The 27,150-nt window shown below is 42.2% G+C and overlaps 1 protein-coding gene and 1 long non-coding RNA gene across 3 annotated transcripts in view; one reads left to right on the top strand and one right to left on the bottom strand.

The window, feature by feature from the left end:
• Window positions 1-11,695, bottom strand: part of MYL1 (myosin light chain 1) — a 28,631-nt gene extending 16,936 nt beyond the window's left edge. The window contains exon 1 of one of the 2 annotated variants that reach the window (XM_081019551.1): window positions 11,438-11,695. In XM_081019551.1, the coding sequence (XP_080875677.1) occupies window positions 11,438-11,560 (123 nt within the window). In that variant the 5' untranslated portion in view covers window positions 11,561-11,695. The remainder of the gene's footprint in view (window positions 1-11,437) is intronic. The other variant, XM_081019550.1, reaches the window with a different exon arrangement.
• A 153-nt stretch (window positions 11,696-11,848) lies between these two features.
• Window positions 11,849-27,144, top strand: LOC308484810. The gene is made up of 3 exons (XR_013990129.1): window positions 11,849-22,998; window positions 23,191-23,296; window positions 23,741-27,144. It is a non-coding gene; the product is annotated as an uncharacterized lncRNA (long non-coding RNA).
• Window positions 27,145-27,150: the final 6 nt, after the last annotated feature.

Below are 27,150 nucleotides of genomic sequence, written 5' to 3'. Positions count from 1 at the left end.
ATGGCATAAACAACAAAACAAAGCTATTGGAATCAATAAGAAATTGATAAGCTTTACTGAAGTTACTCAATAGGCAATATTAACCACTGACTCTGAGCATATATGAAGCTATAATATGTCAAAACTATTAATATTGCTGAAATTGAGGTTAAGAAAAAGTATTTGGCTGGTGCCCCAAGGATTGCACAGTGGTACCTCGGGTTACATACGCTTCAGGTTACATACTCCGCTAACCCAGAAATAGTACCTCGGGTTAAGAACTTTGCTTCAGGATGAGAACAGAAATTGCATGGCGGCAGCGGGAGGCCCCATTAGCTAAAGTGGTACCTCAGGTTAAGAACAGTTTCAGGTTAAGAACGGACCTCCAGAACGAATTAAGTTCTTAACCAGAGGTACAACTGTATAAGGTTACCAGATGTCCCCATTTACCGGGGACAGTCCCTGGATTTACAAATCAGTCCCCTGACAAAATCCTGAATCCTTGGATTCATTGAAAAAAATCTGGTAACCTTAGCATAGTAGGCACCAGGTGGGCTTCCCTGAGGAGGGCATTCCAAAGGCAGGGGGGAAAGCCCCTGTCTCTCCTATGTAGGGAGGTTTTCCATAAGCCCCAGGTGAAAACCAGCACATGATTGAATAATGTGGTTTCCCTCACTGCTTCTAGTTAGGTGCTAATCAGGAGTGAGAGAAGAATTGCTGTCTCCATGTTGAGCCATGCATGGGAATAAGAAATAATGACCATTTGGAGTGGCAGATGAATTATTAGCAAGAGTTCCTGTCTTATAGTGTTACTTCTGACTGAGGAGTGTGAGTGAAAAACAACATCTCAACATTATCCTGCTATACATAGAAATTGGAAACAAACGTGAAAAGAAATAGGGTGTAGTTTTTGTCTTTGGTAGGAGGAAATTGTCATTTCCCAGGACTACTTTCAATTTTACTAGGTGACCCTCAGGGTCCCATCCAATAGTACAGTTTTCAAAATATATAAAGAGAAATGGCTATGGATATGTCTTTGTAATGTCTGAAAGTCCATAGCTGGGTTGTCACCTTTGTTATGGGCAGTCTTAATAACTACAGAATGGGCCAAACTCAGAAGATGAAGCTTTTCTTGGATGGAGGTGTGGTGATACAGGAAAGTTGTACCACCGGCAGATTGCTGTCTGCCATGCAACTGCTCAAAGCAGGTGAACCTCTGCCCATAAAAAAGTGAGGCGGGTGGGTGGCAAATGTGTGAAGTGTGAGGAAGGATCTAGAAGCTTTACCAGCATTTGTTATTGGTAAATAACATTCTAGAATTCTGACACTTTTGCAAGTGATGAGTCAGACTTGGTTACGCACTATACCTTTAAAGCACATTCTTTACCTCAGAGAATTCTGGGCTCTGTAGTTTGTTATGGGGTGATGGGAACTCTAACTCTGTGTGGGGTGCCCAGAATTCTCTGAGGGGCAAAATGTGGTCTAAAGGTGTTTGCAGCCCAATATGCCTTAACTGACATATTGGTCAGATCAGTGGTCTGATCACATTAAATTAAACGGTCAACATTACTACAACCATGGATATCATATAATAATAATACTGGGCTGTGACACTTCAAACAGTGGTTATCTCTCTCCCCCCCCCCCTTCTTTAATCAGCTTGCCTGGGCTGCCTCCTGTTCCTCATGCTGCAGTTGGCATGGCTGCCTAGTGGTGCATGATGGCACCTTACGTTTTTATGCATATAGAAAGACAGTGAAATCCTACCATACAATACTGTATTTGGTAAGATGTTCTGTCTAGCAAGCATGTTTAGGATTACAGCCTTAATCCTTTTTGTGTAACAGATTTTGTCACTGTTGAATCTAACCGTAAATGCTATTTTCATCCCATCCCAGCTGTGAAAACACACATCTGGGTCTAGTCTCTGCACAAGCATGCAAAAGAATGCAGTGATACTGTGCCACTTCAGGTTGTAGGTGCAGGGGCTGACATAATTAAAAAAATAAAAAAAATCCACGCAAGTAACAACAATCCTGTGTATGTTTATTTGGAAGCAAATCTTGTTGATTTTAATGCAACTTACTTTCAAGTGAATGTGAACAGAATTGCAGGCTTGGCCTATTCTGAAGCTGTTGTTTATTCACACCACTTTATCTTCAGCATAACCCAATTCACTTGTATATACAATGCTCACCTAAATACGAGAGGATCTGATGCTAAGAATCTGGGGCCCTGATCCATAGCTCTCACCTAAAATGTGATGTGTGTGTGTCACCTATATGGACAACTCTAAAAAGCCTCAGTCTACATTTATGTGGTGAAAATATGGGAATGAAATTCGCCATTAACGTGTTTCTTTGGTGTGGAATTTAGAAATGGAAGTAACAAGGGCTAATTGTATACGTTTTTACGTAGCTTTAGGAGTAATGATTCTTTAAGAATAGAACCACCACCACATCTTAGCACTTCCATTTTCTTCACAACTAATTTTCTAATCAGCACGGTAGAAGATGAAGAAACACAGTGCTATTGACATTTACAGTGAGTTCCAAGGGACCTGTCTCCTTTGAGGTGCTTCCAGTGGCCATGTTGAGGTATTAATATCATTAGGGTTGGTGCTATTTGCCAAAATATGTAACTTCTTTCTGTAAACGGCAAGCGTGCCAAATATATATTCAAGGAGCATATTTAAAGCCCACTCTTTAATATCTCTTGATATATGACACCCCTTTGATAGTCATTATCCAAATGTACAGTCTTGTTTCTTCAACGTCTTGATTTTTCAATATCAGAAAATTAAATTTGTATTCTTGGCCAGATTAATTCAACTCTAGGGTAAGAAGAGTTCTTGACCTTTTAGATGCCAAGGCACAATTAATTATTTTGCCTATAGCACCTCAAGCAGCATCCAAGCAGCAGCAGTGGGATGTTTTCTCATCGTTGCCATAAAAAGGTATGTCCTCTGTAGGAACAACATAAAGGTTCACACTGTTGCTCACAGATACTGGGCTGGTCAGTGGTGGGGAAGGTTGTGGGTATGGATTAAAAGAAGACCCCTCTCTTTGCTGAATGAAGACACACATGACTGACTTAAAAGTAAACACCATGGCTCGGTTGCTACTGTACCGCCAGCACAAGGATTTAGGATTACCTGGCCATCTCACATGGAATAGCTTATCCAAAAGTTACTACAGGTACATAGAGTCCTATCTGTGAGGAAGTGATTTTCAGTAGCAACCATTACCTTTGCATTAACATTTAAATATTCTAATAACCATGCCATTTGAGCATCACATAATACAAATTTGGAATTTAGGGTGGATATGGGTGTGAATGCTACTTGTGCTGTATCTTCTAACACTCATCACTTTGGTGATTCAGCCCATCAGCTGAGTTTTTAAAATACAGAAATTTCTCCTTATTTCCCCCTTATTGGGAGCAGTAATTTTGTGTTTAATAATACAAATTTGGGCATGGCAGGAACTGAGTCAAGAACTTTTAGTACTAAGAAGAATATGAATCGCTATTTAGTCCAGGACACTGAATCAGGACCCTACATGTATAAAGCAATCCTGGTAAGATCCCTGTCCAGCCTTGTCTTAAATCTTCCTCATTGGAGGGTAATATCATGCCAGCACTTTTTTGAGCTTGTTGCTTCATGCATATTCTGAATAGATATGCAAAACTCTTCTTAATGATGTACTTTTTGACATTCAAAAACCACAAGTATTCAAGCAGCACTGAAGCAAAAAACCTTATACAATCAATTTAGTTAACTGGCATGTATGTTTTACAGGCAGAGGCAATGGAATAATAGAATTATAGCTACTTCCTATGGTGTCCAACCTTAGGATGGATTCATTAAGGTAGGGAAATCCTCTTTGCCAGGGGTAGCCAATGTGGTGCCTTCCCGATGTTGCTGGAATACAACTCCAGTCATCCCTAACCATTGCCCATGTTGGCTGGGTCTGATGGGAATTTCCATCCAAAAACATCTGGAGGGCATCACATAGCCCACTTTTGTCCAGCACAACCACCTGCCACTTAAGCATAGATTTATAGGAAATTCCATTATTTAACCCATCAGGATAGTAAGTTTAGGCAATGGTTATGCTCTTGTAGGACCAGGAAGACTTAATGGTCTAATGAATCCCTTCCAACTTTATACTTCCGTCTAACAGGAGAGAAATGGCTTCCAACCCTCAGAGACCACTTGGACCAGCCTTGGGTATAGTGGCAGGTCAATAGATCTTACCCACATAGGACTTCCTTCACAGATGCGAAGTAGAGAGAAATTCTGTCTGTCATTTGTCCTTGTGCAAAGCAATGCAGCAGTATGTATGGTATTGATGCTGTTATCAATTGTAAATCTAACACTATATAAGACTTTAATTGCAGATTCTTTGGTTGTGTGAGCACACCTGCTATCAGGCCTTAGCATAATGGGGGTTTGAGGGTTGAAGATACATGGTTTGTTTTAATAAACTTTTCTTTTTCCTCTTTTTTTGATACAAATAGGAGTTTCACACTACTGTGAGTTGTCTGTCAAGGCAATTTATCTGTTTACCTTCTCTCCTTATACCACTTGTAGTGTTCATTCAGCGACGACCTGGTTGAGTAGTAATTGTGAAAGCCATTGAAGAAAATGGTCAAAATATGCAAAAATTCATATATACAATGGCATGCACATGCACAGTCACACATCAACACTTCGCACATTGTATGACTCTATGCAAGACAATGCTCATTTGCCTTCTGCTTTCTCCTTTTATAGTTCCCTGTTTAAGAACTGTTGGATCCAGCCAAGCAAAAGTTAGTTCCAGTATAGCAATGCAATTCTATCTACACTTGTATGGGAACAAGACCCACTGTATTGTCTACACAAAGGTAAGGTTGACTGAAGTATGGGTATTTATTCACTCAGAAGTCATTGTGCATAAGACTGTGGTCTTAGTCACGACTAACTTAACAGTGCAATCCAATATATGTGCATTCAAACAATTTCTGCCATACTTTCAATGTCTGCTTGTCTGAATATCCTGAAATGCTGGTGAGCTTTTTACAGGATTTGTGCCCATTGCTCTTACTGTGCTGTATATGCTACTTATTATTAACAGTCTACACTACTCTGCAGTCCCCTCATTCCAGACATTTTATTTCATGCACTGCAATCTGTGGCCCTACTCAAAGTCGGCCACAGGATGGCAGAGCTCAGCCAGGAGTCGAGATGGGCATGCAGGCAGCCCTCTGAGCTTCAACCTAAGACCTGGAGGAGGAGGAACTATCCTTCGTAGAACTTTGGACTGCCAAAGTAAGAGTCCTTAAACACGCAGCCTTTCACTCCTGTGAAAGAAACATGTATGCCAATACTATTTTATCAGCCTAGAGCAATACCCCTATAGGCCACAATCCAGAATCTGATATTTGGTTCAGCTATAACCTCCGCTGTAGAGAGCATTTGTATGATGTCAGACCTTGCTCTTCCAGAGTCCTACATTGCACAGGAAACCTCTTTGAGTAGAGAAGGCTCTTCACTGCAGACAACGGAGGCTGCTTTACTGGGGCAAATGGAGCACAGCCCCACAAAACTGTTTTCCCTCACAGCCCCCACCTGCCTCCCTTCCAATTTACAACCAGTCATGTGTTAGTTCTGTCTGTCATTGAATACGTTATTAGAAGGTAGGGTGGAGGAGCAAGTCCACTGTCAGGGATTGCTGTCATTGGACTCCCTGCTTATAGGAGCCTCCCGAAACTCCTGCTGCGTGCTGGTGGCAGCAGCTGTTGCCCTTCTGCATGGGGCCAGCACCAACTCCCCCACCTGTTCTTTCCTTCTAAATCTGACAGCAGTGGCAAAAAAGAGGATCAGCTACTGCCGCCCCCAGCATCTGGAGCATCCCTACAGGCTCTCTCTTGGTCTAATGCAGGGTTTCCCAAACTTGGGTCTCCAGCTGTCTTTGAACTACAGTTCCCATAATCCCTGACCACTATTCCTGCTAGCTAGGGATGATAGGAGTTGTAGTCCAAAAACAGCTGGAGACCCAAGTTTGAAAAACCCTGGTCTAATGTGATGGCCCTGGTAAGCCACTTCTGCCCCTTCTTGCCACCAGCATTTGCTACAGAGGGAGGGAAGCAGTAAGTGAGCAGAAGTGACCAAGTGGTGACAGCGGCAAGCAGGAGCAGCTTGACGTTATCCTACAGGAAGGCTCAGTATATTGTTTCAGACATCCATTCTGACAATGCTGCTCTTTCAGCATACAGTATTAGAGGAGAGATCTGGTTTTCTATGAAAGTTGATTACAGTGGTACCTTGGTTTAAGAACAGCTTAGTTTATGAACAACTTGGATTAAGAATGCTGCTAACCCGGAAGTAGGTGTTTTGGGTTGTGAACTTTGCTTTTGAAGTAGAACATGTTTCGCTTCCTGTTGCATGTGTTCCATTTGTAAATTGAGTCCACCACTGCTGTGGGAAAGCACTCCTTGGTTTAAGAACGGACTTCCAGAACGGATTAAATTCGTAAACCAAGGTACCACTTTACTTCCCATTTTTGCTTTCCATGGATGTTTGCTTTCCTGAACTTTGGGTGTCTGGGGGAGAGGTGAACGTCTCCTACAGTGTCCATCCCTGCTTGCAGCCTCCAGAGCACCTCCTCTGATACCTCACACCCCTACCAAAGAAGCCGAACCCTCTCAAACCCCCATACCAGGTTCCAGAGAAAGGCCAGACTGGGGACAACTTAGATTGGCATGTGAAGGTGACCTGTTGTCTAGGCATTCCTTGCTGAGTCCTGATGTGAGGGTGGGGTGGCTTGGGTGGGACTAAGGGAAATCTGCAGTACACACTTTCCTGATACGACTCACTCATTGTTGCTTTCTTTGAAACAGAAATTAGGTGTATGTGATCAGCAGAGCTCTGACACCAAACCCACATAGATGTACATGTGTATTCTGCTAACACAATTTTGCCTATTTTCTAAAGGACAGGGCAGGCAGAGGGAAGGAGACTCCTCTTCCTCTGCCCCCCCCCCCTTTAAGATGCAGGTGGGCAGCATGCACCTTTAGGGCCATATGCACTCACAGCCCAAATTTGTACTACACTTGGCCTAATTTCATGTGAGGGGTAGGCAGAGGTGTACATGGGGTTGACCAGGTTGGGCCCCACCAAGGGCACAGGACTGGTGTGTGTGCATACAAAAATTGTGCCTCTCCACTCTGGCTCGGAGTGGCTACCTGTCTGTGTGCTCCCTGAGCTGCTCTGAGTGGCCAGGCAAGACGTGCAAGCTCCTCTGGGTGCATCGTCTGAGGAATCCTGTCACTGGTGTGGGCTGTCGCTGCAGCCCTAAGGGGCTCCCTCCCCAGTCGGCAGGCAGCAGAAAGGCAGGCAGGCAGACTAGAGGAGGAGAGGCGGAGCCAAGCCAATGGTGATGGAGGAAATCTCTGGTGGAATGCAAAAGGCAACAAAAAGCAAACTTTTTGGGTTTCTGGTTTACAGTCTCTTTGGAGGTGCCAACATTGCTCCTTGCCAAGGGAGCAAGGGACTGGGGTGGGGTGCGGGGCTGATTATCTTCTTGCCAAGGGTGCAAGGGAACCAAGGTACGCCTCTGGTGGTAGGGAGAGGAATGGAGGTGACCCCACCCCTATTTGAATCTGGCCCCACCCATCCATGCAGCCTCAAGAGCAAAAAGGCTGCCCTTCCCCCTGCTTTAGGAGATGTGGAGAGGACGAGGGATGGATAGAGCGAAGGAGGATGCTTTACTCACTGACCTGGCCTTGAAACATATGGGGGAAGAAAGCCCCACAGAGAAGGTGGGAGCAGAGCAGCTTAAGAAGTCTCCTTCTGCACTCTCTGTCCCTCCTTCCACCATAATAGGCATCTGCTGGATCTTTCCTAATAATGAGGATAAACCCAAAGGTCTAGCAATGTTCCTTTTGCCCTTTTCTGTTAATGATCATATTCTCACTGGGCGGCAACTGAAGGTACTTTGACCTGGGATTTGTAGAGGAGGCTGAACCTGCAGGCAGGTGGAATTTTCACCTGCTGTACATGGTAAACATAGAGGAAATATTTGTCACACTCCCGGAGCTCCTCGGGTGTGTTTTTATATCAAGTCGTTTTAATAGAAGCATTTTATTCCAAGTCAGGTCAGTGGCAATTAAACAGATATGTTTTGTAGTGAGCTGCATCACAGAGTGGTTTGATTTGAGATGTACTGTAACTGACACAACAGGGTATTAGAAATTAGTGGAGTTTCCAGTCAGGCGAATGTGTCACATTAAATCAGTCAGAGCTTTACTGTCCAACAGGTGGTGCTAGAAAGCAAGCCATCTAGCACTGCCCTTCAGAAAAAACTGAATTTAAAGGCTATGGATAAGCAAATATTAGCCACCAGAGGATTGTCTACTAATGTTCAAAATTTTAAAGAGAAGCTGGAAATAGTTTATGCAGTGCTTTAAATAAAAAGAATCAACAAAGTGTGCTGGGTCAAGGCTGTTTTCAAATGGTTACTTGGGATTTTCTGTTGTAGGGAAAGGCTGCATATTTCTTCATCGGTTGCTTGAAAACTCTTGTTTCCATTGAGAAAGGAAATATCTGTTCATATGAGGGTTCCTTGACTAAACAGCGTGAGGGTGCCTGAAGGGAAGCTGCAGAACAGAGCCAAATTGAAAAAGAATCCAGCTAAATCAGCTCTATCATCTGTTTGCCTGCTGGGTCACAGACAAAGCCTTGGAAACTTAAATCCCCAAAGTTGAAGCAATAAACTATAGCTTTTGATCAATTTATTCAGTGGCAAATGCCACTAATGCAGCTCCTTCGGGTACCAATGGAAAGGACTCCGGAACATAGCACCCAGGGAGAGGGGGAGATGGATTGAGAGTCTAGGCTGAATGTCCAAGAAAAATGTTCTAAAAAATGTAAATGGCTACAGTGCTGGGCATTTTATTCATCAAGATGGTTCTTAGGCTTGGAGACTAGATTCCCAGCACTAATCCTTGGAACGGCAACTATCTCAGGAGGTGACCTTATCCCCATGAGGCTGTCCAGGCCTCAGTTATGAGGATAAGAATATTCAGCTACCTCACTGGGGTATTGTGAGGATAAGGAGTCTCAAATGTGGTAAAGAACAGGGCCATATAAGTAAGAAGACATATGAGCAGAGCACAGGGCTAGAACACAGGAACCAACCATTATTGTTTTAGGACTGGGTACATCTAAGGAAAGGGAGTGCAATTGCCTCCCACCCCTGTTATTTGTAAGTTGGGATGGTGGCTTTCTCACATCTAGTTTTGTTGTAGAATGGTTATTTAGACCTTTGTCCAAATGTATTTAGACATTTGATACAAGTGTTCAGAGATTACAGGGATCATATGCTTCAGAAATAGAATACTCTTTCAGCAGTGAGTGAGTGATAAAGAGCATGGGCTATGAATTGGTAAATTGTCCATGAACTCACTAGGTGGTCTCGCATCTTCAGTCCCCACACAGGGTAAAAATACTGACTTTTGTTACAAGGTTGTCGTAAGAATTCCTGAGACAGTGTATATAGAGTACTTTCAACTAAAAGGCTACGTCTTATGAGGCAATAATGCAAAATGTTTGTTTAGTAATTCAAGAGGTTTCTCCTCTCATATTGTATTCCAGTTAAATTGGAATATTCATTTTTTGTGCGCTAGCTAATTAGGTATAAAAGCAGGGAGCTCTGGTGCCAGTCACTGAAGGTCCACCTCTGCCGCTAGAGTGACACTCTTGAGTTAGAAAAGTGCTTTCATGTCTGAAGAAGAGGGTCATGCAGGGCTGTTGTGAGGGCTGAAATTACAGTATTCCATCTTTCAGATGATAAATACACCATTAAGCATATTTATGTAAAGGTAAATTAACCGGAGCCACCAGAGTTGAAAATTCTATTTTCTCCTAATGAATTGGATACATGCAGCTTTGAAACTAATGTAAATTACTTCAGTGGAAAATACAGCCCACATTCTTCTTCATAGCTCAGTGTACATGAAATCCACCATCTATTATAATTGGGGGGGAAATGCCACAGATGGTCTTGTTGGAGCCCTGTCTCCTCTCGGTTCAGTTTTGAGACTTTTTGTTTTTCAAATGTCTAGTATCACTGTTTAGGCGATGCAGATATAATGCTCCCTTAGATTTTACTCTGGCACCCCTGTGGCTTGCTTTTTAGGTGTCAAAGAATCAGACCTAACAACACTTTGGTACTGATTAGTGTGCTATTTCAGGATTAGTCATGGAGGACTCTGTAAGACTGAAATCCTAATCATACTTACTTGCTGGAAGTGGGCCCCACTGAAGGCAGTGGCACTTACTTGCGAGGAAACATGCAGCGATAGTATTGCAAAGTAAGCCACATTTGCCAGCTTAAAATGATTAAGAGTTCCCTAGAGGGACCTGGTGGTTCAAATAGAGAGCTACAGTATCAAAATTCTTGCCCACCCTTACAGCATTTTTCACTGTTTAACTTGCCATATTAGGCTTCATTTCTTAAGCAGAGTTTCCTAAATTGGTACTGTGATCAATCAAAGGGCTTATAGGTGGCGAGATGACGCTCTACTTAGTCACTCAGGGAATGTATCCAGCTGGGTCTGTCCCTCTGGCTTCATTCCACAGGCAGACGGCTTCCTTGCGGATCACACTTTGAGGTAAAATCCTGGGCAAAATAGTGACTGCATTGCATAACATTTAATGCCAGCATGCAACAACTAAACGGTGGCATACATCAACTCTGAAAAAGTAAAAACACTCAAAAGGATTTTCATGTCACTGCAATTTGCAAATCATGAACCACAGAGATGAAAGATGTAGTCACTGAAACATGTCAGCTTCTCTTTTAATCTCACATCCAAGTTTGAGTCTGACCCAATTTGAAAGCTTAAAGGAAATGAACTGGGTTGCTATTTTTCTTTCACATCAACAATAAGCAAAGCAATATATCCAGAATGAATGGCTAGTCAGCTGATAACTATATATATATATATAATAATAATTTCAGAATAAAAATTGCACACTAATTAACCCTTATTAAAAAGGAGGGAGATGTGCTTAATTTAATTAATTGCAAATCTGCTGTGAATTTTGTTTATACAATTTTTGATTTATCTGACAAGGTAAGCACAGACAAATTTAACTGAGAAAGCTCTGATTCAGGCCAAATTGAAATAGATTAGACACCAGAATCAAAAAACAAAAACACCGCCATAGGTTTTTGTTTTCTAACATGCCAAGTTCGGCTACTGAAATAAATATTTGCTGTGCCTTTAAAAAAAAATACACATAAGCTGTAAGTATTTCAGAAAAAAATGCCCAGTTTCTTTTCCAGCTCAGCTTCATTAAAGTATTCAAGCCATAAGTAAGACCAGCCAAAAATACTCTTCCAGATTTGAATAAGATAATGCACCTGTTTTTTCTAGCTTCAGTGACCACATAAGTCCATCCATTTACCTTGATGCTGGAGAGATCAATTGCTGCTTCTTTGGGTTTTGCTGGTTCTGGTGCTGGTGCTGGGGCAGGTGCAGGTGCAGCGGCAGGTGCAGCTGCTTTCTTGGCATCTTTCTTTGGTGCCATTTTCTTTTCTTTCTTTTTTAAGTTAAAAGGTGCCCCAAAAAACCCTTATAAGAGATTCCTGGATGAGGAGCAGCAGATGGTGGGGATGATCTACAGCCCGGTGCCTTGGAGGTAGACCCAGTGTGTTGAACACCATAAGGGCATATATATATTTCACTTAGTGCCTAATACAATCTTGACACTTGCAGCTGGATTGGACAGTTTGCTAGTCAAGGGGGATGTCATCCGAGTCAGGCTATAAATGGAATCTAAGGGGGTCAGACCTTCATCAGATTCAAGGGGACTTCTGTGCCCTTTTTTAAAGCCTCCCAAACATTTTTGCAATAGATGAAAAGGAGGGAGGAATATGACAAAGCCAGTTTCAGGTCTCTCGTTGACATTCGTTCAAGTGTAAGATTGACTGACACTTTTTTTTCTTGGTAGAATTACTGTTCTGCTAAAGTTGTAAATCTTATTTTCCATCACTGTATGTCATTATGGGGGGGATTGAATTTCCATCTGGAATTTTGACTTTAAGGGTTGGGAAATGATCACCAGTTTCCATCTCCCCCTCCCCCCTCCCCTCTTTCCTCCAGATCATGTCCCCTCCTCTCTCCTTTACTCCTCCTCCATTTCCTTCCTTTGCAAGATGAAAATGTTGATCCAGCAAAGAGTATGGGGGGGGGGTGTTTAAAAATAAAGGCAGGCGTATATGGAAAACCCATCCTGCTTTAGCCTCTCTCTCCCCTCTCTCATTCTCTCCAGTCCAAGATTCTTCCATCTGTTCTTATAACTCTTTTAATAAAGCTCAGAATCTACAATAAAGCTACTCTGAAAAGCCAGAAGCTCTCCGCTTAATCCAATTTCATGTATTGTTGGCTGACATAACCAAGCCCAATTTATAAAGGAGACAGACATGCCACCTAATGTAGTTTCCCAGAAAGGCAGGAGACTCCCTTCCCTCACAGCATTTATAAAACCAAAATAGCTATCAATCAATGATAGCAGTTGTGTTTATTGTTTCTAATTTAATTGCCAGTCTTCTGTCACGTATTTAGCTCTCTTCACTTCCAGCCTCACAGAGACCTTTCCCCTTCTCATGCTCTCCCGTTCCTTTCCTGAGCAGACAAGTGTTCAAGCTCTTATTAATCACTTCTGTGTTACTCAGAAGGGCTCTGCTCTCATTGTTAATTAAACCCATATTCGGTTACTATACTCTTAGATCCGAAGGATTTCTGACCTCTGCAGCCATCTCAACTGTTGCTTTGTTCAGCTTACTGTGTTGAAAATCATTTAGATAGATTTCAGGATCCTGGTATCTTTCCAATAATAAACACAAAGCTACCAATAAAAATCATTTATATCCTTGCAGATTACAAGTTGGGTTGTATTAAATGTAGAAAACAACCAAGATTCAAGTTAGTTACTTTCCATATTAATTACTGAACTTCCCCTCCCGCAGTAGTTTGGTCTTCTTGAAAGTGTGATCACCTGTTTATCTGCCTCAGAGGGGTTTACCACACATTAGAAGCAGATGTGGCAAAATGATCAATTATTTGGACTCATGGTAACCTTAAAACATACCCACACTCTTCTTGGGCGAGGGCGGGGGAATGTATCTATATTTTAAGGAAGAGAACAGCTGGGAAATGGTCTGACATGGCTGCCAGCTGTATTTCTGACTGTCTACTTAAAATATTGTCCACCCATGACTGGAACCGCCTATATGGAGTGCAAAAGGTCTTCATTTAATTTTGTTTTCTAGTTTTTGGTCACAATTAGGCCACATAATGTAGCCTAACATGGGGTCACACACACAAAACCTATTTGGTTTGTATCCAATGCTGCTGTTATGTTTGCAAAACAAGACTTCTTCTTGGACAATGGTACTGAGCCTTCTCTTTCCCGCAGCCCCCAACCTCTCCCAGGGTGTTGGAAGACCCTTTGGGCACACACAGGGAGAAAAGAGGAAGGGGAAGTATCCTGCTCCATGAGTTTAACTCTGCTCATGCAGTGTTAGATGCAACCCTTTCTGATGTTTTTATTTTTTTTATTTCTATCCTGCCCTTCCTTCCAAAGGAGCCAGAATTGCAGGAGGACTGTGCTAAACACTGCATTTGTCCCTGGTTTATTAAAGCTCTGTACATTTGCATAACATTTAGTTCACATTACTGTGAATCTACACCTTGCAGAACTGTGGTTTAGAATTTGCGGCAAGCCAGTATTCTTCATAATGACTAAGGGTGATATTCAACTACATTTTTGCACAACTTGAGGAGGATTCTGATCTCTCCTTCCACCCCCCCCTTGCCCAGTGCTATACCCAAAACTGCTCTGGAAGGTTGGGGGAACCCCAGGACAGATTTATAGAGTGCATTGGGGCAGGGAGGAAAGGGGGAAGTGATTCCATTGAAGCCACATGCCTAGCACTTCGCTGAATACCATCTATAAATGAGGTTTGCACATTGAAGTTAAAACAACAATGTAATGGGATTATCACCTCCCAGTTTGACTCCACTTGTTAGGTAATTGCCTACTGTTAAGTAGTAGCCCAAGAAAACCAATCTGGAATAGCAGTTTAACACATTGAAATATCAAATGCTAATTAGAATGACCTATAACCGGCAAAATCCAAGAGGGAGGCAGCAGTAGCATAAGACTTTTATTAGAACCAGCTAGAAGTCACAAGGCAGTGAACTAGCTTTGAGTTTCACAAAATTCTTCCTCAGGCTGGATGTTGAACAAAAAATGGAAGTGGGGGAATGTTGTCTCAAAAGGGCAGAGCAAAGGCCCATCTGTAAAATGGGACCATCTTAAGACGGTGTCCCAGACATGCAACCTGATCCTTTGCAAGTTTACTCAGCAATAAACCCCACTAAGTTCAGTTACTCACAAAGTAGGTCAAAGAGCAGCGCCAATCTCGAGACAAATAAACATGTCAGAAACCATCCTCAAAGCCCATTTCATTTTCAGCTTTCTAAAAGCTATTGGTGATTATATATGTGGCTTCTTGGGTGTGTGAAAAGGACCCATACACAAACCAGACAAAAATATATACGAACAAATGCTGCAAATCTGGGTTCCACAAAGAAGGAAGAGACTGCTTTGCAGTATGCATTAGTGTTGTGTGTCAAGCAACTGAGGCACAGGTTTAGGTCCCACAAGGTTTATTTAGAAAACCAGAGCTTGTTTTAACACCCCCAACAACAACAACAACAAATCCTGGATAGATCTAGAACTCTATGGCCTGGGCAGTTCTCCTTCATAGGTTCTGCTCATCCACACTACATCTTCCAGCAAGCAGTGCTCACAGTTGCATTGCTTTTCAGGCAAGGCTGTATCTTAAGATCACCAGAAACAATTAATAGAGACTAAAATCAGGTGATGCTTTTGAATTCTGGTGCTGGAGGACACTCTTGAGAGTCCCATGGACTGCAAGAATATCAAACGTATCCATTCTTAAGGAAATCAGCCCTGAGTGCTCACTGGAAGGACAGATTGTGAAGCTGAGGCTCCAATACTTTGGCCACCTCATGAGAAGAGAAGACTCCCTGGAAAAGACCCTGATGTTGGGAAAGATGGAGGGCACAAGGAGAAGGGGACGACAGAGGACGAGATGGTTGGATAGTGTTCTCGAAGCTACCAGCAAACTGTGGGAGGCAGTGGAAGACAGGAGTGCCTGGCGTGCTCTGGTCCATGGGGTCACGAAGAGTCGGACACGACTAAATGACTAAACAACAACAAAATCAGGTGAAATGGAGGCACTGTCAGTGGGTGGTTTCCCAAGTCTGGGAAGTATGGAGACTGTTCTAGATGGGGTTGCATTTCCATGAAACAGCAGGTTTTATGTGAGGCTGCCATTGAAGATGTTCCAGAAGTTGCAGTTGGTAATGTATAGCGCCTCCAGAATGCTGCACAACTCACCCAATTCAATTCATATTGAATCTGTTTTCTGTGATCTGCATAGGCTGCTTATATACTTCCAGTTCAAAATGTAAATGTTGACTTATAAATCGCTAAGTCATTTGGGGGCCAAATACTCTCGCTACAGCTGCTGTCCTAGGCCCTAAAGTTCTGCAGGGAAGGTCATTCTCATTGTTCCAGTGGGCATGGTCTTTGTGGTGGTGCCCTATCTTTGAACTTATTCCTTGAGCTATGTCAAACTTCTTTGATATAGGGTTTTCAGTGTCTATTAGAAGCACAGTTTTACTTTTACTTATGAGGTTGTGCTAATGGGTGCTATATTGGTTTCATGAACTGGAAACTCTTGGTTTTTAACATTTTGATGTACCGTATTGTGGTTTTATTGGTGTCAAGTATATTCAGTTTTTAATATACTGCAAACCACTCTGGTTTTTCATGAAGGCATGTCTATAAATGGAACAACAACACCCAGTTTATCTGAGAAAGATTGACTTGTGGTGCCTCACTCAATGTATATGGCCATCTCTGGCCCTGAAGTTTCCATTAATAGTCTAAATCCTACAAAGGTAAGTTTGCATAAGCTCCTTTAAATCAATTGGCTTAAACATGCCCACACTGTGTTGCATTTAAGCCAATGATCCCATATAACTTAAGCCTCTCTCTTAGAAAGCTTTATACACCCAACCATGTATCATAAATTAGGCAACATGTGCCCCAGAGTGAATGATAGCTAAAAGGCCAGTGCGCATGGATGTGAGAGCCACTTATCAAGCGAGACAGTCTGGTAGCAGTTCAACAGGTAGATAGATACGTGCAAGCCTCAGTATTATGTATAGTTCAATAATTTATGGCTCACTTAGTGAGGTGTTTCGAAGCAATCTTGGAAATGATGCAGAGGTGAAAGGAAGGAGAAGAAGAAGAAGAAGTGTGGGAAACATAGTGACAAACATGATTTTTTAAAAAACAGAGTCAGATGGCGAGGCAAGCCTTAAAGTGAGGAAAGACTTCATAACACAACCAGTGTGTCATTATTATTCATAGTTTAAAGAAATAGAAAGCGGAAAAACACACGTTTGCCCAACCCAACCCAACTCCGATCACTGTTTTTCTTATTTTACAATTGAGAACTCGGGATAAGAAAATATTTGGATGTTTTTATAAAGGATGTCCCAAGTTTGTACATCACAAGGGATGCCTCCACACACGCTGCAGATGTTATTCTCAGCATGGCAACTGAGGGGGGCAGGAAGAGCAGCACAACTCCAGGGCAGGGCTAAATGGCGAGCTTTGCAGCCTATTTCACCACGCATGCCATCTGTATGTGAGTAACATGTGAAGGTGGCATAAGGATTGGATTAGAATGATGTTAGTTGCTGCCAGACTTGTCATAACACAGCTGTGGAAATCACTGTTGTGGAGAAGCTTATGCATCAAATCTGTGCCGTCAAGGGACAAGCAAAACAGAATACTGTACTTTTTTGCTGAATGCAGTAGTTTGGGCCCCCCACCCCCAATACTAAGATTGACAGTTCAAGGATACTCCCAGCCCAATATGCAACAATTTGGAAATAATAATTAATTATTCAAGTGTCCAGGGAATTATAATCAACTGATGTTGTTTATGGTGCCTTAAGTTTCTGCGACTTTAAATATGTGCGCTCCGCTTAACATAGCCATGTGGACTGTTCTGGGGAGTAACAGTGGGATGTGAGGCACACAGGCATAATATACATGTAGATCTCAGTAAAATAAGAGAACATGGTGGTGTCTGTGTAAGAGACTGTGCAATGAGGCTGGGGAGGGGCAAACATTGGAGGTGCAATCCATTGATTGGGTCAGTGGGCTGTGTGGAAAGGTGGGGGAGGGGGAGAAAGCAGGAGCTGGAAAAGTTAACTTAAAAACAAGCAAATTACGTACAGCCTGTTTCTTTTTGCTGCTGCTCTGAGGCCAATTCATCTTCAGGAAGAGAAGGGCTGTGAACTAGCCCAGTTCTGCTAGGTAACAGAGGGTTAGAAATCAGCATAAAGCTTTTCTTGCCTAGCTTTCACACCTAGTAATAGGCACATATCAATTTGCTGCTGAAGTCTCAAGCGCTGGCATGGGAGGCAGAGACAAGCTGTGGACTGCTAGCTGCCTAGTTCAATCAACATACCAAGTTCAATCGTCATAATCAGCAACAGCCAGCAAACACTACTGGACAATAAGACCTACCTTCCTTTTCCAACTAACCATTGCCCTAGACTTCATGTAGGAGAGTCAATTTTCTGTGACTAACTTCTTGGGTGCCTAGGACAAAGTTTAAGTACTTTAACCATGCGGACAGGAGCTGACCACAGAACTGGAGAGCTCCACCAAGATCTACTTTAAGAAGCCCTGGCTTAGAGGTGCTTTGTACTTTTCAAAGCCCCTGAAAGAAATTGGAACACCATTGAGGAATTCACACCAATTGTTTAGTATGTAAAGCTTAAGATGAACAGCTGTGGATTTAGATGCTTTCCCTTATGATGGCATGAAACAGAAGCATTGAGTGGCATTTGGGAAGCTGGCTAGCGCTCCACTTTGCACTGGAGAAAGACATGGGAAACTGCTTAACACTGACAGTCCAATGTGAACAGTGACAGAGGCTTATCTGTTTCCAGGTGTTACAGAAACAGAGTTTCTCTTCTGCTTTTAACACAGCAAATAACTAAATATGATCACTGTTTCACTCTGTCATCCCTGGCAGTGTGACTTGACAAACTTCACTTGTAATGGAAAGCAAAGGCAACAGCTGAGGATTCGGGTGTTCCATAGCAGCTGGCTTTTTATATGTTCTGCTCCTAGACAATAGACTCCTTCCATCATAGGGCTTGCTGCTAAACTCTCTGAACTGGGGCAAAGGAACTTTGCTTATTAGAAGCATTGCATACTTGCTTTGGAGTTAAAATTGTTATAGTATTTCCACAGAAGGTAGAAAGCTGAAAATTGTCCAAAACACTATTACTGTACTAGAAGAGTCTGGAAACTGAACATCTGTACTTCTTGTCCTCAAAAATGGAGAATATGAAGTGCTCCCAAGAACAGACAAGGCACTTCCACGTCACCTAGAAGCCTGACTTGAACATCTTTCCTTCAAAACAGGTGATGTTCAGAACTGTTTAAGGACTTTTACACTGGCTAGAACGCTACTTTCAATACATATATTTATAAATAATAATTAGTTGCTTTGAATAAGGGTTTTAAGCTACAACCCCATACACACTTATCTGGGAGTACCGGTAAGTCACACTGAGGTCACTTGAGCGTACTCTGAGTGGAAATGAAGAGGATTTTGCTATGAGTCATTGATGGAGAATTTTGAAAATATTTGCATCTGACATCCTCAAAAGCTGTTTGTGTGAGGCTGCAATTCTGTACACATCCAACTGGGAATAAGCCCCATTGATGACAATGATGAAGCTTCCTTCTGAGAAAACATGACATAGGCTTAGATTATGAGGGTGCTTCCACACAAGCAGTTGATCATTGTTGGGGTTTTGCTGTACTGTTACCAGCATGGAATTCTAATTTCCCCATGAGGAGAGACAGCCCTCCAGACAGAGAACTGTCCTCTGTAAAGTAGGACATTACATGGAAAAGTAATTATGAAACATTCTAATGAGCTCTTGCTCCTGCATCTTTTAATTGCAACCTGTTCTGCAAATAACTGCTAATGTTTACTTCCATGCTGCAGAAAGTTTTTTCTGCTGGTTTCTGTTAAAAGCACATTATTTTGAAGATAGAGCTTGGATTTTCAGAACTATGTTTTCCATTGTAGCAGTTGTGTTATTCCACGCGAGAACCTAGCTGAATTACAATTCCATCATGGGTTGGCTTTCTTATAATAGAATCATAGAACTGTAGAGTTGGAAGGCAACGTGAGGGTCATCTAGTCCAGCTCCCTGCAATGCAGGAATTTCTTGCCCTGAGATTGAGCTATCCTGCAGCATCACAGACAATGAGAAAAACACCCATTCATGATAAACTGGATGAATCTGAGACATGGAACAGAAGAGTGGCTATTGAAGTCTGACCGTAATTTACAGATACAAACTGAATTGTTAAGAATTGACACTGATGTATCATTAAAAGAATAAGAGAAGTAGCCCCAAAGAAAGTGATTTTATACTTAAAAGCAGAGAGGGTGAGACAAAAAAGAAGGAAAAGATTTAGTTAGAAGTGTATAAAAAGCAAATAGAAAAGCAAACCGTGAGAAGAAAGCACCTCTTTTCTCTCTTATAGTTTGGGATATGTTTTTTTCCTTTGTGTGACGTGGGGCTGGTGCGGCTGTGTCCAATCGCTAAGAGGAGGAACACCAACTGCTGTGCTGTATATAGCGGATGGCTGACTTTGCAGTTGTGCCTCATTGCCCTCTCACTCAAGGTTTTCTAATTCTGTCTCAAAGCAATATCAGTGTCTCTAAGCGATCAGCCCTGAGGAATGCAAATCATTCCTTCTAGAACTCTCCAGCACCTCAGCCTCTCTCAAGGGGACATAGCATGTCCAAAGAGAAATGCCTTCCTACCATGGCAGTTGTTTACTAGACACCAGAGCACCACCCAGAAGTCCAGATTCAGATGCAAAGAAACTAGTATGCGACGTTCTTTTCTTTAATTAAGGTTTTCTACTCGGGGTGGGGGGAATTACAGAAAATTTGAAAGAATTGATTAGTATGCATTGCGCTGAAGTTAATACCTGAGGCACTTTAAAGACTAGGGTTTGTGTTCTAGGATTACTTCCCAACAATACAAATTAGAAATTTGTTTTAAATTAAAAACAGGGAGTGCTGGGAATCTTAAGTGCTTTGCTCAGATACCAGCTTACATGAAGAATTTCAAAAGAAGCATATCCATGTATACACAGCTTTTTCTCTGAAGAAATGTGCATGCTTGTGGATGGCCAGGGATATGTTTTTCCTTCATTTTCAACAATCCTGAAAACTTCCTCCCTTTCCTCTGTTTTCTTTAAAAAACTGACCTCCTCAAATCATCCTTGGTTTATTGGTAATCCTGGTACCGCTGGGGCTATCAAATGTAAGCAAGCACTATAATGTAACAGGAAAATTTGCGACAGCCACTTTGCCAGCACCTGTTCACAGCTTCTTTTGAGATATCCGCAGTCAACACAAAACACATATAATAATGATTCACATCATGCAGAACCCTTCACAGGGGAAAGAGTTTAGCTGACAGGCCCAGTGGGGTAGTTCTCACTGGATAGTTTAAAATGTGAAGATTAAGCTCTGCACAAGATGCTAATTCCAGCATTCATGCTTGCGCTGCGTGTGTTAAAAATAAAATCTCTCTGGTAATTCTTTGGAAAATTTGAATTCTTGCAGCTTCAAGGCCCCTACAGTCCGTGCATTTACTGTAAAAAGTTTCCACTTCAGACTATTCCCTGGAATGCTGAACAAACAATTCTACTGTATTAATTCTCATTTAAATGAACTGTGTCTTCCTTGAGTCTCATTCAATATTTGCCTTCAGTGACTTCAGGGTTAGAATGAGCATTATAGGATGGAGAAGTAAATAGTGCATTGACCCTCAGAAGTTCTGTATTTCCATATAAATGTTCCATATTTTCTTTCTGATATGTCACGTCCAAGCTACACTCCCCATCTCTCTCTCCTGACATAGAGAACATACAGGGCATAGGGCAGGGGTAGGCAACCTAAGGCCCGTGGGCTGGATCCGGCCCAATCGCCTTCTCAATCTGGCCCGCGGACAGTCCGGGAATCAGTGTGTTTTTACATGTGCAGAATGTGTTCTTTTATTTAAAATGCATCTCTGGGTTATTTATGAGGCATAGGAATTCGTTCATTCCCCCCCCCCAATATAGTCCAGCCCCCCCACATGGTCTGAGGGACAGTGGACTGGCCCATGGCGGAAAAAGGTTGCTGACCCCTGGCATAGGATGATCAAGACAGTCTCCATGCTTAAACTGGGGTGAAATCCTAATTAAAATTGTTCTATAAAATTATTTTGCTCCAGGAGTGCCTGAATCTGGTCAGCCACCACCCACCTTGTTCAGGAAAATATTCTGTGTCGAAGGCAAGATTTCCTTTCGCAACTGTAATTCTGCGGCCTCTGTTCTTTAAGATTTCTAGCCTTCAGTAGCCTCCTATCTCTGCAGCCTAGATAAGTAGGGATTTTAAATTTAAAATAAATCTAAAACTAATTTTTAAATATATATATTTTTAGAGTTTTCCCAGTACTTGTCCATTTATCACTCAGCAAGACCATGGTTTATCATCATGTTTATAGGTAGTGGTGATGTCTCCTACCGCATCACAAAGAGCTTGGGTGCCTGTTGGTTTAGTATTTTAACCTCTGCTGCTTTGAAATTTATATACATTATGCCACTGTTTTGTTCTCATTTTGTTTTCGTTCTGAGTAAAGGCAGGATGAAAGTGTATCATTATGCAAATTTATGTTCCACTTTTATTCCCTGATGGGACTCAAAGCAAAGGTAAAAACAAGAATTGCTAAAATATTGAATAAGCAATCATTAAAAACCAATTAAACATGGATAGGATTAAATCTATCTCTCTATCAACCATCTGTTTAAACCAGGCATAGGCAAAATCCGGCCCTCCAGATGTTTTGAGACTACAGTTCCCATCATCCCTGACCACTGGTCCTGTTAGCTAGGGATGATGGGAATTGTAGTTCCAAAACATCTGGAGGGCTGGAGTTTGCCTATGCTTGGTTTAAACCATACATCTATCATCTGCTTATAGAGGTGGGCTGGCCATCCGTCATGGATGCTTTCGTTGAGATTCCTGCATTACAGGGGGCTGGACTAGATGACCCTCAGGATCCCTTCCAACTCTAGAATTCTTTAATTCTGTGAAATAATTACAATAAAAACAGCACAACACCAGCCCTTTAATTAAAAGCAGTCAGTTCCCAAAGGCCTGTTGGAACAAAAAGGAGGGAGCCAGTCTTACTTCTCCAGGGAGGGAATTCCTGAGTCTGGGAGCAGAAATCTTAACCAGATCATAGGGAAGCAGGTGCTTGGCTCCCGTCTTCTTTGAGAAAGAGCAGAATGGAAAGTAGTGGTGCTTCACCTCCTGCCCCAAATGTGTTACAGAAGAATAGGAGCTTGCCTCTCCCACATTATTTTATCTACTTGTTGATTATCTACAATTCTTTTAAAAATGCATTGATTATGTTGGAAAGATGTAGGATGAAATGCAGCTATTGTTTTTATCAAAAATAATCCGAGAAGCCCCCTTCATTTCTTAAGGCAGCCCTATTCCAAGGCAGATCTTTTAATCTTCCTTAAACACCCATTGCCACCCCCTCAATACCCTATTTAGCAATAGAGGCAAGCGGCATGTAGCTAAAGAATGTTGTTCTACTTCTCATATATCTTACGTGATCAGAGATTGTTAAGAAGGAAACTAACAACAGCTTAGACTGAAATATAGATCTATAAATCTTAAAGAATAAGACAGCAATTCAGAACAGGGTGAAGTCAGACTCCAGAGACTGGATCCAAAGAACACATACAGTGTGTGTGTGTGTGTGTGTGTGTGTGTGTGTGTGTGTTTTTGTGTGTGTGTGTGTGTGTGTGAGAGAGAGAGAGAGAGAGAGAGAGAGAGAAGCAAAGGCAAGAAGTTCAGATTATCCCAAAAAAGTTTTGTTGTTTAAAAGTATAAACTGATAAGAACAAATTAATTCAAGAGGATTTTTTTGTTATCATAGCCAATAGAAGCTCGCCTGGACTGTTTACTAAAGATCAGGAAGCGTACCATGAGAGCCAAGAGGATTCTGGTGTTCTTAAAGAGCAGAGTCAAAGAAGCTATTACAGGTGAGAAGGCTTAATTCAAAACATAGAAGTCTTGTCCAAATGCAGAAAACAAAAAGCATAGTGGCCAGATACAAAACTGGACAGGGCTAGTTGTGCAGAAGAGGAAATTCCAACAGGTGCTGCTGCTACACTTGCTGAGATTCCCTCTTCTGTTAAAGGTATGGGAGTCCACTCCCCTCTAAGCTAGGCTTAACTTTAATATATTGGTCTCTGGCAGAAAAGCAGACTGAAAGTATCTAATGGTCCATCAGGCTATTTTGGGACTATGCAGACTTTTGAATAGACGTAGCAGAAATAAATGAAATCTGTATAGGCTGAAGAATAAAGAGGTATCTAGACATCTAAACATCATAGCTTATTTTAGCAGGTGAACTTGATTCTTAAAGTCAGAAAGGAATTTTGCATTTTAAAATGGCTGTGAACATATGGTACTGCCTTACACAGAGTCACATCATGGATCCATCTATCTGGAAACTGCCTACTCTGATTGGCATTAGCTACTAGTTTCTCAGGCGGAGGAGGGTCTTTCCCCAGGACCTACGACCTGAGATTCTTTTAACCTGCCCAGGATTGAACGTGAGACCCTCTGCATCAAAGCATGTACTTTGCCACTGGCCCTCTACCTAAAGGCAACACCGTTGTTAGCATAATACAAGTAAAATATAATAAATAACTTATCTATGTACTTTTTTACATAAAGCTTTATTGGTATACATATAAATATGACCTATGGGTTTGTCAATGCATTTCTTATGCAACTAAATGCTCCAAGGAATGAGAGGTTGACTGCAGCTGTCACACAGAGCAACAAAAATATGTTAATTGCTTCTTAATTTATTTCAGTCCAAACTACACCTTCTTGTGGAAACTAATCTATGTTCTGGCTTCAGCATCTCCCAGAAACTTAGTTTTTCTTCTATTGCTAGATAGATTTCTGTTGCTTGATCTGTGCTGGTTTTGTTGAAGGAAAAAAGCTTGTCTTAAAGTTAAACCCATTAGGATTTTAAAAACATAATTTATATTTTAAAATATCGATTACAGTGGTACACTTCAGGTTACAGACTCCACTAACCCAGAAATAGTACCTCAGGTTAAGAACTTTGCTTCAGGATGAGAACAGAAATCGCGCGGCAGCGGCGCGGTGGCAGCGGGAGGCCCCATTAGGTAAAGTGGTGCTTCAGATTAAGAACAGTTTCAGGTTAAGAATGGACCTCCGGAACGAACTAAGTTCTTAACCCGAGGTACCACTGTATTATTATTATTTTTAAACTCCACTCTCAGCTTTTGTAAAGGGTGGAATTAAGATCAAAAAGAAATTCTACAGTGTACATATGACTAAAAAATAAATATTGTTGCATTCAATGGGGCATACTCGCAGGAACGTGTGTGCAGCCTTACTGACTAATTTTCTGATATAGACATTTGCTGCTAAGACTTGATCACTGAGAGTATAAAAATGTGTGTGGAAGATCATATAAAACTCAGCCACTTTATGTGTGTGGAAGCTTTTGAGAGCGGTGCAATTCAAAAGCTGTGTAATATGTACCTGTACCATTTGTTTTAGGGACGCGGGTGGCACTGTGGTCTAAACCACAGAGCCTAGGACTTGCAGATTGGTCGGCGGTTCGAATCCCCGCAATGGGGTGAGCTCCCGTTGTTCGGTCCCAGCTCCTGCCAACCTAGCAGTTCGAAAGCACTTCAAAAGTGCAAGTACTGCTCTGGCAGGAAGGTAAATGGCGTTTCTATGCGCTGCTCTGGTTCGCCAGAAGCAGCTTAGTCATGCTGGCCACATGACCCGGAAGCTGTATGCTGGCTCCCTCAGCCAGTAAAGCAAGAAGAGCTCCACAACCCCAGAGTCGGCCACAACTAGACCTAATGGTCAGGGGTCCCTTTACCTTTACCATTTGTTTATTTGCTTAATTTAGAGCATTTGTACCTTGTACAGTCAAAAAGGCTCCCAGAGCAGCTAACAGGCTAACATGAAATCAAAACAAGTCACTCCCTACATGCACGCCTATATTCAAACAAACAAACAAACAACACACAAAGGAAAGGGGACATGGAGGGAAGAGGAAAATACAACTCAAAACTCAGGCATCAGTTTCTAGACCATTGTTCCTATACTGATCGGCTGGCATAGTTCAGTGGCAGGAGGTGCCCAGTGGCTAAGTATATATATATATTAATTTCAAGTGGGAGCAACTGAGGTCATGTTGGCTCTTCTCAACTCATAAAACATCTCTTCTTCCTAAGAGCATGGTAGTACTTAATTTCTAAAATGAGACAAATGTGCTCCAGCATGCCAGGAAGACCTACTTTTGATATGTGAGCGCTAGCATCCTAATCCTAGAAGTGGGGATTGGTGTGGTGATGGAAATGCACTCTGCACATGCTCATAGGAACCTGTTGTTGGTTCGGAAGGCTAAGCTTATACCAAGCGCTCAGAATACAAGAAGGCATATTAATGAATGATACAGTGGATTGTGAGGAGGGTAAATAGGCTGCAGCCAATGCAGGAAGAGAAGCAAATAGTAAAAGTAATCACACTGCTCTGTCTGGGATGAACCCTAATAAAATAAAAACACCTGAGGGGAATTGGTGCAGAAAGCCATGTGCAGATACGATTGTTCTCCTCCTCCCATGATTACTTGAGGGAAGGGGTTTGGCACTTATAATAAAATGACAGCAGATACAGTGGATGCTCGGGTTGCGAACATGATCCGTGCAGGAGGCACGTTCACAACCCACAGTGTTCGGCAACCCGCAGCGCCATGCCTGTGCATGCGCGGGTCACGATTTGGCGCTTATGCGCATGCGTGAGCGCCGAAACACGGAAGTAACCCGTTCTGGTACTTCCAGGTTCGGCGCGGTGCGCAACCCGAAAACACACAACCTGAAGCGTCTGTAACCCGAGGTATGACTGTACTGGAAATTTGATCAACTCAAATAATCCTATTAGAGCAACAGTCGTGAAACATTTGTTCCAGTTCTGTACACTGTTGCATGCTGAAGGGTAACTATTTATGCGTCTGTCTCCAAATGGATTTACAGATGATGAGGAATCGCCCGTGGTTTCAGTGACAGTCACTGCAAAAATTGCAACAAATTGTGGCTGCTGTGAACACCTCTAGCACAAACACTTGTACCTGTTTCCGGAAATTTCTGAGCCATGTGGAAATGCTTTGGGAGAAGAGCTAGTTCATATTTCTTTGCCAGCCTCAAATACCATCCTTGTTTTCTCTAGCAGCAGTCTCCTAGACACCATGTCACCATTTTTACAGACTCTTTACAGACTCTTAAGATGAATCAAGGTCTGAACAGCCACCTCTTGCTGTGGACCTACTTCATAATTCTTTTCCAACCAACTCAGTGGCTGCCTTCTATGTAAGCAGTCAGAGCAGGAGACTGTAAATCAGCCTAGCAACAGTTGGGTAAATGAATGCACAGTGCACAATCTTTTCCAGCTAACCTAAATATTTAAAAAGCTCCCAGTTCATGTGCATGTAAAGAAGAACCTTAGCACTGAATTTGATGTACACTTACTTTAGAGGAAAATACAATAAAGCCAGTAGAACATGCATAGAAATGGACTGGATTCCGCTGCACAAATTGAAGAGTATGTTGCTGCTTGCTTGAGATTAGATGTGTGGGTCTTCTGAGAGAGAGGATCCCACCCCCCCACAACAGCATTTCATGTATCCTATAATAGTTGACACACATATAATGGTCAGCGGTTCAAATCCCCGCAACGGGGTGAGCTCCCGTTGCTCAGTCCCTGCTCCTGCCAACCTAGCAGTTCGAAAGCAAACCCAAAAGTGCAAGTAGATAGATAGGTACCGCTTGGGCAGGAAGGT

Source organism: Podarcis pityusensis, assembly GCF_964106645.2.
Source record: "Podarcis pityusensis genome assembly, chromosome: 1".
NCBI lineage: Eukaryota > Metazoa > Chordata > Lepidosauria > Squamata > Lacertidae > Podarcis > Podarcis pityusensis.
Note: the sequence above shows the minus strand (reverse complement) of the source record. Positions and strands in the feature narration are given on the sequence as shown.